Below are 12,318 nucleotides of genomic sequence, written 5' to 3' on the forward strand. Positions count from 1 at the left end.
CGGATGGAGGCTAAGATGCTCTGGGAGGGCGGAGGGAAGTCAGACTCTGGTCCCATTGGGTTGGAAGTCGGGGATAGCTAAAGGCAAGAAGTAGAGGCTAGTGCCAGGGTCTCGGGGAGGGGGGAGGAATAGCCTCCCTACTTTGTTCGGGTTTCTCTCTTCTAAGCTCCCCAGCGTAGCCACAGGATTCTTGTCGTTACATGGCAGCCACAGATCCATCAGTACGATCAATTCCATCCACCCTCCCTGCCCAACTCCCCCCGCCCCTGGCCTCAGTTCGCAATGCCAACTGGAAGGTAATGACAGAGAAGGAACATTCTTGTCCATCATCCTGCCGCATCTTACTGACCACACTGCGACCTTCCTGCCCAAACCACCCCCAACTAACACAACTCACTGGATGAGGTTTACTCAGAAGAGAAGGAACACGGAGGGGGGAAAAATTCTGTAGATTCAGAGACCAAGAAAGGTCCTTCATCAGCACTGGGATAAAGGTCAGATGACATGAGCTGAGGACAAGGAGCAAGACGAGCTAAAAGGGAAAGGAGACTCACAGACCTTTGGAGCTGGAGGGAACCTCACAGAGAAGCAGACCCAGTATTTCCTGAAATAGGCGCGTGCATCACTAGCAAATGCAAAAGGATTTGTAGTCGCACGTGGAGACAGCACTGGGTAACACCGAGTCACAGGGGGCGTGGGCTCCTGTTCATTCTGTCAGTCCGATGGAGTCCCTTGGAGCGCAGAGTCTCCACTGGGTGCTGGTATATCTTTAACAGCTCTTTAACATCTGCTAATCTTTTTAATAAAGAAGAAAGGGGGAGAGAGGAATGACAGAAGGAGGGGTGGGGGAGAGAGAAAGAGAGAGAGGGCGAGCGTGATCCAGCAAACGCCGGGCTCTAAGTTCAGACCCTTCCTCGAGCAACAGCATCTAGCTGGAACGTAACAATTGCTGCGTTGTTGCCTTCGTCCTTGTCTTTACACTTACTTTCCGTTTAGGGTGATTGATACTGCTTTTCTATTTGTAATGATGTCAAAGGAAGTTTTCCTTTTAAAAGTTCAAAGTATTAAGAGTGAATCGATTTCGTTACAAATATTTTGATAGTGATACACAGAGATGCCAAAAGCAGGTTTCGGTACAGGGATAACTAACATCACGGAAACACTGACCAAGCTGGGCTGTGTTCACCCCACTCTGGGGAGCGCTGGGACCCCAGCAAAGAGGCTGAGAACGTGGGCACTCTGTCTCCCCCACCCACCCCCCGCCCACCAACCCTGCTTTGTCCAGCGCAGAGCCACCTGATAAATGAGGATCTTCTAGGAGTGGCTTCTGTGCATGGTGGCATTTTTAAAAGTGGGCAGAAGTTTTGCTATTCAAAAAGGTTGAAAGGTTTGATCTAGCCCCAACTCCCTACATTTCAGGGGGGAGACTAAGGCCCAGAGAGATAACATCCATTGTCGATGTCCCCAGAGGGGCCTGGAATGAAAAGGAGAATAAACCCCTGCTTCCCGGCTTCCATGATGTCGGAGGTGAGAGACAGGTGAGGCAGAACGACGCACTTGGGCATCCCAGGGAACGTTCTGGATCTTCTTGGACCACCACATGCACCTTCTGACACCAGAAGAGCTCAGGGCCTCTTCAAGGTTCCCGTTCCTTGGCGAAGGCCGATAGGGACTGGTTGACAACTTCTCACCTAAAATCAAAATCTCTTCTCTCTCTGCGCTCTCCTCTTTGGGCTTCCATGAAACAAACAGGAGTAGCGGGGAAACGATCTTCATAGGGATGCCCAAGGGCCATTGGCTGTGAGAACCAATCTGAAAAACCACCTCAGGGAATTCTGGTCAGGAGATGAATCCGTGGAAGTAACTGGGGAGGTGGCTTAGAGGGCAGTGGGAATTACGAGACCCAGAAATGCTTGAGAGGTGTGGGGAGCCAGATAACGGTAGGACGGGGGGTGACAGGGTGGGAGGTAGGGAGGTCTTCGTCTTTAGGTACCCCTGACATAGTAGCAGCCCCCTCAGAGTATGGGATGGGTGGGCTCAGCAACAAAGGGGGGAGAGAGGAACATCTATTACTGCAGGAAACAGGAGGGGGGGACTGAGAAAACACAGGTTGCACTTGGGAAACGAGACTGTCATTAAACAGTAACACATTGAAGGCACCACCCACGCTTATGACATTTTCAGTCCAAAGCAGTTGAAATCTGGCAGCGGCGGCGGCAAGGGGCTGAGGGGGGTCGGGGAGAGGCGGGCAATAGAGGACTGTTTTCTGTGTCCATTTCTTGTCTTGGAGGCAAGGTGGGAAATGCGGGGTCCGCTTCTCACCTCTTGTCAACTTTTCCACTGAATATTTTTTTTTGTCCTGGTGTCATTGTTCATTTCCTAAGTCTCGAGGATTCCGGACAAAAATTGATTTGCTGTTTTTGTCTGTTTTGTAGTGGGCTTGTGATCATTTATCTTAAAAAAAAAAAAACAAGTTATTTAACACTCTCTGGACCCTCTCTCTCCCCGCCGTAAAAGCCTACTATCCTTTCCATGTCCGTGGTCATGGTCTTTACGGGACTTCTCTAAAATGCTCCTTCTTTCTCATCACTGCCGGTGGGTTCGGGGTCTATTTATTTTTTGTGAGTTTGCGTGTGTGTCGTTTTTTTGCTTCCAACGTTGACGATATGAAAAGTACTACAAATGAATGGTTGGAGTCCAGTTACTGTCTCACACGCATTAAAACTGTGTGTCCATGTCACCACTTCATGGGATTCGAAAACACTTCTAATGCGCACAGCTTCCTCCCCAAATGACTCCTCTTCTCAGGTACCCTCTTCTCTCGCACTCACCCTCAGGCTCCCCCCACCCCAACCTGGCTCTTTCACTCTGAAACAGACAGCGCATGGTAAATGACGTATGTGCTCAAATGGACGATTTCTCTAAGTTGTGCTACTTTTAATTTTTCGTCATGGATTTCAGTTTTAAGTCAGGAGGAAAAGAAAAAATGAACCCCACGGTGTGGGCGTGTGAGTTGGCCAGCTCCGGCCTGAAGTTGAAAGAGCCGTGCCTCAGTTTCCCCTTTGCTGTATTGCTGAACGTCCCTGCTTCCATCTTGCTCAGATGCCCACTGACACGTGTTGGGCATGACCCAAGAAAAGCGTGATTCCGCGTCGCCAGCAGGTTTGTTGTCGGTTGGTACGGGGAGTCAGGGTGTGGGGGAGCAGGGCGGGGAGGACAGGGAGGGTGTGGGCCAGGGGTATTTTTTGCCTCTCTCAGTTGAGTATGGTCTCCAGGATGCTCCTGTAGTGAAAGCTCAGACAGTCACCTCTGTTTTGCTGTTGGTGATGAAGTATGGCTGTGGGGGTGGGTAGTGCTGGGTGCGAGTCCCCAAGGGGTCGCTGGAGCCCGACTCGGCTATGCCAAGCTTGCCCTTGTTACCGTAAGCCTGCCGCCGGAGGGAATGCTCGCTGGGGTCCCAGCCCTTGAAGTTGGTGGTGGAGTTGTAGGCCAGGGGATGGGGGGGCATCTTGTTGGTGCGGGACTTCTGTCCGTTCTGCTTGGCGGGGCCGTGCTCGGGGCTGAAGGCCCGCGGCTCGTCCTCTACTCTTACGGGGTGCAGAGGGAGGTTCCCCTTGGCGGCCAGCTCGGCCAGGTGCCGTCGCTTGGAGGAGAAGTCATCATTGACCTTGTCGGCTGTCCAAGGCGGACGCAGAAGGGGAGGAGAAAGCAGAGAGAGGGAAAGAGAAGAGAGAGAGAGAGAGAGACAGTTAGGGATTGGTAAGTCGACCTGAGCACAGCATCACAGTGGGCCAACAGTGCAAACGAGACACACTAGAAACTCCATCTGGAACAGACAGAAGGAAGGAGGACAGAAGGAAAGAGGGTCAAGTTCTTTTCACAAGCAAGATCAGGACGGAGAAGGTAAGGACATCCCCAGTGGAAACTCTAGATCCCCACCCCCCCCGCCCAAAGAAACACTTCTCCACCATAAGGCACCTAGCATTGTACATTCTTGGCTTTCTTACAAAATCCCAGTGTTGTTTCTTCATTATTAAAATCATGCATTCTCATCAGGGGGAAATATTGAACATCCTGAGAAATATTCATGTCTGTCACCCACCATTCAAGACTGCCGATATAAATACTTTGGCTGTATTTTCTTCTGGTTTTCTCAATAAATGGGGTTCAATTTGGGATTTCTATTAGTATGTTTGGTTGCTTTTGGCAGTTAAGCAGACCTGTGTTCAAACCCCAACTCTGCCGCCTCCTAGAAGTGTAACTTGGACTACTTAATAAAAGTTAAGAAACTTCTTAGTTTTTATTACCATTGGTTTCTGCATAATTAGAGTAGTTACAATAAAAAAATACATTTTTCCCCATAGGATTGTTCGAAGGGTTAAATGATATGATGCATGTAATGTATTTAGATATTAGCCTCTATCATTGTAATTATCATTATAAGTCGCTGTTTAATTTCCACATAATGTTCTATCAAGCATTTCTCCATGTTGTTATAAATCATTAATAAACAACATTTTAATGCCTACCTAATATTTCATTGGGTGGAACTATTAAAATTAATCACTGCTCCCGTCGATGAACAGTCAAGTTTGCTAGTATGTTGCTGACATCAATAAAGCTGAAATGAGAATCTTCAAGACTAAAGCTCTTTTGTATTTAGAATTTTGAACTTAGAATAATTGCAAAAGTATTTTTCTCCATCTACATCAGACGACGGCAAACTGTAGCCCCCAGACCAAATCTGGATGCTGCCTATTTTTGTAAATTAACTTTTACTAGAACACGGCCATACCCACTCGCTTACCTACAGTCTGTGGCTGCTTTTGCTCTGTGGTGGTGGATCTGGGTACACATGCCAGAGACTGAGGGGCCCACGAAGCCTGAACCCTTTACTAGCCAGCCTGGAAATGAATTACCCAAAGTGGAATTACTTGGCCAAAGGGTATAAACATTATCAAGGGTTTTGATACATATTTTGGACTCTGCCACAAGAGTCACACCAATCTCTGTACCATTTCACCACACCATCTCCAGCACTATGATTCCTTCCTTCCTTCCTTCCTTCCTTCCTTCCTTCCTTCCTTCCTTCCTTCCTCCTTTCCCTCCCTCCATCCTTGGTCTTTCTTTCCCTACATATTTATTTGATAATTTTATGAGACTTTAAATTTCTTACAATTCTTTTATTATAAAATCCTCTACACTTTTAAAATTTATTTCTTAGTGGGATGCCTGGCTGGCTCAGTCGGTAGAGCGTGTGACTTCTGATCTCAGGCTCATGAGTTTTGGCCCCACATTGGGTGGAGAGATTACTTAAAATAAATAAGATAGATAAAATAAAATTTATTTCTTAGCAGTAAACCTTTGAACTTATACCTCTTTGGAGAGGAGAACTATTTTCTGCTTTTTCATCCCTGCCTCCAACATCCCACATTGTTACACATGTGAATTTATCTATATGCACATTCATGGAAGGCATCATAGTGCCATGTTTCTTTTCCATTTTGATCCTTTCAACAACCCTAGGAGGTAGGAAGGATGGGGATTTTAACCCCTGCTTGATAGATTAGGAAACTGTCAAGCTCAGGCATATGAAATGACTAACGAAAGTTACCCACAGCTCGTGGCTGAGCCGGGGTGGGACCTAAGTCCAATAGACATTATTGAATGCTTTTCAAAGGCCATAGAGGGAAAGCTTCAGTTTCAGGACCAAAGGCACAAAAGTACACCCCACTTGCCCCCTCTGTGTCCACGGCAGACATCACTCACTGATTGCAGAGCTCTGTCCTGGCTGGTGTGGCCTCCGCTCAGCCTCCACACGATGCCCCAGGAAGCCACACATCAGCCTTCTAGGCTTAATACCCGTGAAGCTGGGTTCCTGTCCCTGTTAACGTAAATAGCCCTGGCTCATGTGATCTTTCGAGAGAAAGTCCCTTCTTCCATAAATTCTAGAGCTGTCCGAAAATAAAGAATGTCAAAAGGAATCTGCTACTAAAGATGAGAAGAGCACACATTCCCAAAATACCGTGCATGGCTTAAAGTGGCAGGAGTGAAACTCAAGTCAATGTTAGATCCCCATCTTTCTGCCTTCCAGAGGAAACTTCTAGGTTTCCAATGCCATGAAGTTTCAAAAGAAGGATGCTCTGATATTCCCCCTTGGACTTGGGTGGAGACATGAATCCAGTTACCTCCAGGACAGATTCACTGGCATCTCTCATTCCAGGTGGCCAAGACTGAACCCATCAACATTACACAGATCTGTTCTCCTTCAGGTCCTTCTTTCCTACTTTCCCAAATGCAAACACCAACTTTCTAGTCACTGAAACCAGAAGTATGGTGGCTTTCACTGACTCATCCTCCTCTTCCCCCTCCAGCACAACTACTAAATCACCAAGTCCTTCCAGCTATGCCTACAAATGCTTCTCTGACTTATTCCACATCACCCCCAACTTTGAACATTGCTCCACTTCAGCCACCAAACTGGCCTCCCTGCCTCAAGTCTCACCCCTCCACCCAGTCCATTCTCCACACTGCAGCCAAAGGCCTATTTCTAAAATGCAAAACTGACTGTATCGCTCAGCTACCAAAACTTCCTCAAGCAATTTGTTCATTCAGTCATTCATCACAGAGGCACAGACCATGTGCTAGACAGTGAAAATATAAGGAAGAATCAGAAACAGACATGATCCCTGACCTCATCAGGTGGACATCGACTAGGCAGGGACAGATAATGACCAAATAATCCCACAGATTACATAAGAGTATAAATAGGGTAAGTGCTATAAAGGACTATCCAGTCTTGTGAATATTTATACTAAGATCTCTGAGGTGGTCTGAGAACCAGATGTTGGGAGCTTTGAAGGCAGGGACCATATCTTTCCATCTGGAGGGTTCTCAGTCCTGGCAGTACTTGGGAATCACATGGGGGAGCTTCAAAAGCATTCAGATTCCTGGATCCCTCCCCCAAACAATTCAATTAGAATCTCTGCAGGTCTGGCCCAGACATAGATTTTTTTTTTTAAGTGCTCCTCCATCCAAGTGATTCTAATGTGCAGCAGAGTGGAGACCACAAGCACAACTGGGCTGTGCATCTAGCACAGTGCCAGCACTTAGCTCTTCCTAGAGAACTAAAGGTAAGTGACCTCCGATCTCAGTCCTATTCTCTTCTGCCACCTCCCACCACCTTCCCTTCTAGGACCACGAACAAGGTCACATCCAGCCATGATAGGCTCTTCTCCATTGCACGCTTCGTAGATGCCATTTTGTACCTGCTGATGCGCTTCATTCATTACTGTCTCTCTCTCCCAGTGCCGTTCCAACAGGGCGAGGCCAGGTCAGATTCCTGCCCATCGTTGCGTACACATGTCCAGCCTACTTCCTGGCAGATAGCAGATACTCAATAAATAACCAGTGAGTGGATGTAAGAGCAAAATATCATGAATACATAGAATATCAGGGCAACTGTAGGAGTAGAAGCTCCCTTCCCCTGTTCCTCCCGGGAATTTGTTATAAAAGACTCACTCATCTTCATTATGTCCCCAGCTGTAAGCTAGAGTCATTCATTCCCATGTTCCTCTTTCCAGACAACGGTCTAATCTGAGGTCTGCTCAGAGAAAAGGATGTATTCAAGGTTTCCTGTGTCTGACAAACTGAGAAAATTGATTACGAAGTAGGTGTTCCAACAGCTGGGATAGGTGATGTTTTCTCCAAAAGTTCTAAAGAAGTCACAGAGGCATTCAACTCTTGCCAAGTCAGTGCAGGGATGAGGAGAAGCCTCCATTAAGAGGAGTCATGAGGTCCCACATGGAGAATCTACAAACTTACCCACAATCAATCCTGACTTGGTCTCTAAATGAGCTTGGCATTAGGGACCCCCTGATCATAGAAAGAGTTTGGTACTTGGGGCAAGAGTAGGGTGGGCAGGAAACTCTGGGGGTTCTGGAATCAGACAGACCTGAGTTTATGAGATTTCAGGAATGTCACTTAACCTCTTACAGCTTTACTTCCTTTGGTGTGAAATGGGGATAACACAAGCTACTCTCAGGTTTGTGGCGAGGAATAAATTGTATGAGCTACATAAGCTACGCAGCACAATTCTGGAACACAGTAACTATTCAATACATATATTTTGTCTGTCTCTTGGCTTATGAAAGAACTGGATTAAATCCAACAGACATTTATTGAGCACTCACTCTGTGCCAGGCAACTTGCTAAGCACAAAAGAGGCATTCGTCCAAGCCAACAATTCTTCTTTCCTTTCCTCCTTCCCCTTTCCCTGTACTTACCACATGTGTTGGCCTCATTTGCCCTATGAAGTGGCCTAAGAAGGGGACTTGATCTTTTTGGGATGATGAGGGAAGGCACTATTGGGGATGTGCCTTTAGCTGCCATCTAGAGGTAAGAGTAACAGAAGCAGGATTCCAGGTGAGGGAACATGTTGTATAGAGCAAAAATGGCCACAGTACTTTGCATTTCCTTCCATTAAGTGGTGGAATGTCTTTCCTTACCCTTCGAATATGGCTGCGCCTTGTGACTGGCTTTGACCAGTAGATTGCCGGAGAACTGATGTCACGTATGTCCCGAACCTGGGCTTTTACAAGTTCTACAGCTTCTACTATCAGGCTCTTGGATTCCTGCCTCCACATGAAGAAGGAGGTCCAGGTTAGCCTCCTGGAGGCTGAGAAAACTTCAGGCCAGTTGCCCATGTTCACCATAATCCTGCTAATTGCCAGATACTGGGGGAAGCCATCCTAGATTATAGAGCCATCAACTGACCTGCCAGCAGATTCCAGATACCCAGTAAACGTGGCTGAGAACAGCTACTCCAGCCCAACCCGGAAGAACTGCTGGCTGACCACAGTCATGAGTCCAACAAATGGCGGCCATATTAAGCCCCTGCACTTTGGGGTAGTTTGTTTGACAGCAGTATGTAACAGACACAGAAGAGCACCTGCGAAAGCTCCGAGGCAGCAAGGAGTGTGGCAGCTTCAAGACACAGAAAGGACATCCGTGTGGTAGAGTGAAGAAAGCAAGGGGTCGCCGGAACATGGGAAGCCTAGTGGGCAAGATTATATCATTCACAGCTATCTTCCCTCCACTAGACTCTGAGGCATTTTGGAGAAGTACAGAGCGGGCACGGATTTGTTGCCTGGGGCCCGAAACTGTTCCTCAAAGAGTGATTTTCAAGATGGATTCAACCACAAGAATGTGGATGGTGGTGGATGAACCATTCCCATAACCAAGGAAATGCCGTGTTTCTGACACTCTCTTTCCAGTGTTTTTGGTGTCCTCTGCCTTAGATCCAGAGGAGGAGGAAGAAATGCCTACCTGGCCTCTCTTGCCTTTTGTGCAGTGTGGTCCCTGTCAGTCTATCGAAACGCTTCTTGTGAAAGAAATAACAGATTCATTGAACAGCCTTGTAAGCCCCATTAATAAATGCATTAACCTAATCAGCCCCAATACCTCGTGGGCAGATGGCTGACAAGCCGACCAGGAAACAGATGTGCGAGCCTTTCAACAACATTGGGCCTCTCCAGTTTGATTTTTCTTCATTTAAGAGGAGGAAGAAAGAATGAAAAAGGTGCTTTCCTTCCAATGAGCCTAATTGCCTTGAAGGAACCAAGGCTGTAAAATTAAACTGTACCTTGCTCCATCTGTCTCTCCCCTAATTAGCAGCAGACACTTGTCCAGGTGCAGGGTGGGATGGAGCCTCACTTCCGTGGAAAGGGAGAGAGTAGAGGTAATAACCAGTTTTCAAAACAAGCTGCACATCTGAGAGTCTCAGCAGGTGGCCTCCCACCTACCTTCTTTCCTTGGCCAAAGATAGCTTAAGGAGGGGTTCCTATAGCTCGTTCTCACTTCCTGATATTCTTGGGTCTCAGGTGATGAATCTAACGTGGTAAGCAATGCCCCGACCAACCTGAGCTTTCACCATTCTTCATTTGTCCCTGTTTTTGGTCTAAGGATATGTTGAAATCTAGTGGTAAATCTTTCCATTACACTTAGGAATAAAATCCGAATTATTTGCAGTGGCCGCAAGGTCTGCATGACCTGATCTCCAGTTATTTGCCCACATGCATCTCTTCCGCTTGTTACGAAGCCGTCACAGGCCGCATTAGTTTCCCAGGGCTGCCGTAACAAATGACCACAAACTGGTGGCTTAAAACAACAGAAATGTATCCTTTCACAGATTCCAGAAGTCTGAAATCAAAGTGTCAGCAGGGCCGCGCTCCCTCTGTGAGCTCTAGGGGAAGATCCTTCCTTGCCTCTCCTAGCTTCTTGGTGGTTGCTGCAATCCTTGGCATTCCTTACGTTTTGCCTCATTCCAGACTTAGCCTCTGATTCCTCCTGGCCATCCTCTTTGTGTGGGTCTATGTGTCCAAATTTCCCTCTTCTTATAAGGATCCCAGTCATTGCATTGGGACCCACTTGAATCCAGTATGACCTCACCTTAACTTATTACATCTGCAAAGACCTGTTTCCCAGTAGGGCCACATGCTGAGGCTCTGAGTGGATAGGAATTTGGAGGGATACTCTTCAACCCAGTTCACACAGGATTCCTTTCTGTTCCCAAACACACCAAGCTTTTCACCATGTCAGAGCCACCAGATTGCATCCTTGCTGCTCTCTCTGCCAAAATGCTCTTTTATTGGTTGCGTATCTGGATCCTTCTTGTCATTTGGTTCTCTGAGCAAAGGTCACTTCCTCAGAAAATCCCTCTTGATGAGCCAAAAGAGAGCCCTCCCCACCCCCAATTGCTCTCATCACTTCTCCCCCTTTTACTATATTCTTAGGCTGTATCATTTTATGAAATTATCTTTTTTAAGTTACTTGGGTATTGTCTGTCCCTTAACTAGAATATAAGCACCGATTAGGGTAGAGGCTGTATCAGCTCTGCTCACTACTGTATCCCCAACACCTTGCCCCATCCCTGGCACACAGTAGGGGTACAATAATGCATTTGATGAAGGCAGAAAAGCACTGGAAATATTTCAGATTTCAAAACCTTTCTCTAAAATATTAGCAACGGGCAGAATGTGTCATGTGGCAGAATGTGTCATGTTCTGATCATCTGGTCTGTGATCGTGAACTTTATGTGTCAACCAGAATGGGTCCACCAGGTGTCCACATTCAATATTATTGGGGGGGGGGGGGGCGCCTGGGTGGCTCAGTCAGTCAAGCATCTGCCTTCGGCTCTGGTCATGATCCCAGGGTCCTGGGATCAAGCCCTACGTTGGGGTCCCTGCTCAGTGGGGACCTTGCTTCTCCCTCTGCCTGTGTTCTTTCTCTCTCTGTCAAATAAATAAAATCTTTAAATATTATTTCTGGGTGTGCCTGTGAAGGTTTGCATTTGAATTGGTATGCTCAGTAAAGTAGATTGCTCTCCCCACATAGGTGAGAATTATCTAATTTGTTGAGGGACCAAATACCACAAAAATCAGAGGAAGGGAGGCTCCATGCCCTTTCTGCCTGCCTGCTGTCCCATCCCCTGGGTGGGACATTGGTCCTCTGCTCCTCAACTGGCATTTACCCCATTGGCTCTGCTGGTTCTCAAGTTTCCAGACTTGGACTGGAATCACACCACCAGCTTTCCTGAGTTTCTAGCTTGCAGACAATAGATCATGGGCCTTCTCAGCCTCCATAATCACATGAACCAATTCCCCATAATAAATCTCCTTTCGTATGTATAGATATCCTATTATTCATATATATGAATATTCATCACATTCACATACACACATATCTCTGAAAGGAGATTTATTATGGGGAATTGCTTCAACCAAACCAATAGTATATATATACTATTATGTGTATGTGATATATGTGAATATATATAAATAATAGGATATACATGTGTGTATGTGTGTATACACTGTTCACTTTCTCTGGAAAATGCCAATACATAGTCCATATCACAGAAGTCTGAGTGACCTGTGCCCTGGGCTTTACAGGAATCACAGGACTAAAGCAGGGGTTAAGTTCCCTTATTTCTGGAGCAGGAAAACCTGCTTGCTGCCCAGCTCCATATCCCTGGCTGGAGACTTGCAGGGGCATGACTGTTGTGCACAGTGAGTTCAGGGAGGCAGGATGCAGTTGGGTAAAGAGGCAGGGACTGGTTAGAGATTGCTTGGCTATAGCACAGTCTCGTCTCCCTCACAGCTCCCCCAGCGGTAAACTGAATAAAAGTCTTTATTAAATCCACACTCTGTTCTAGATACTTGGCTAGGGAATTTGTTAACACTTAAAAAAAAAAAAAAGATTTTATTTATTTTAGAGACAGAGAGGTGGGGAGGGGCAGAGGGAGAGGGAGAGAGAGAA

The 12,318-nt window shown here is 46.8% G+C and overlaps 1 protein-coding gene across 2 annotated transcripts in view; it reads right to left on the reverse strand.

The window, feature by feature from the left end:
• Positions 1–587: 587 nt before the first annotated feature.
• SHISA9 (shisa family member 9) overlaps positions 588–12,318 on the reverse strand; it is a 281,281-nt gene continuing 269,550 nt past the window's right edge. For both annotated transcript variants that reach the window (XM_034670352.1, XM_002918071.4), the window contains one exon: positions 588–3,675. In XM_034670352.1, coding sequence (XP_034526243.1) covers positions 3,296–3,675 — 380 coding nt within the window. In that variant the 3' untranslated portion in view covers positions 588–3,295. The remainder of the gene's footprint in view (positions 3,676–12,318) is intronic.

Source organism: Ailuropoda melanoleuca, chromosome 10 (genome assembly GCF_002007445.2).
Source record: "Ailuropoda melanoleuca isolate Jingjing chromosome 10, ASM200744v2, whole genome shotgun sequence".
Lineage (NCBI taxonomy): Eukaryota > Metazoa > Chordata > Mammalia > Carnivora > Ursidae > Ailuropoda > Ailuropoda melanoleuca.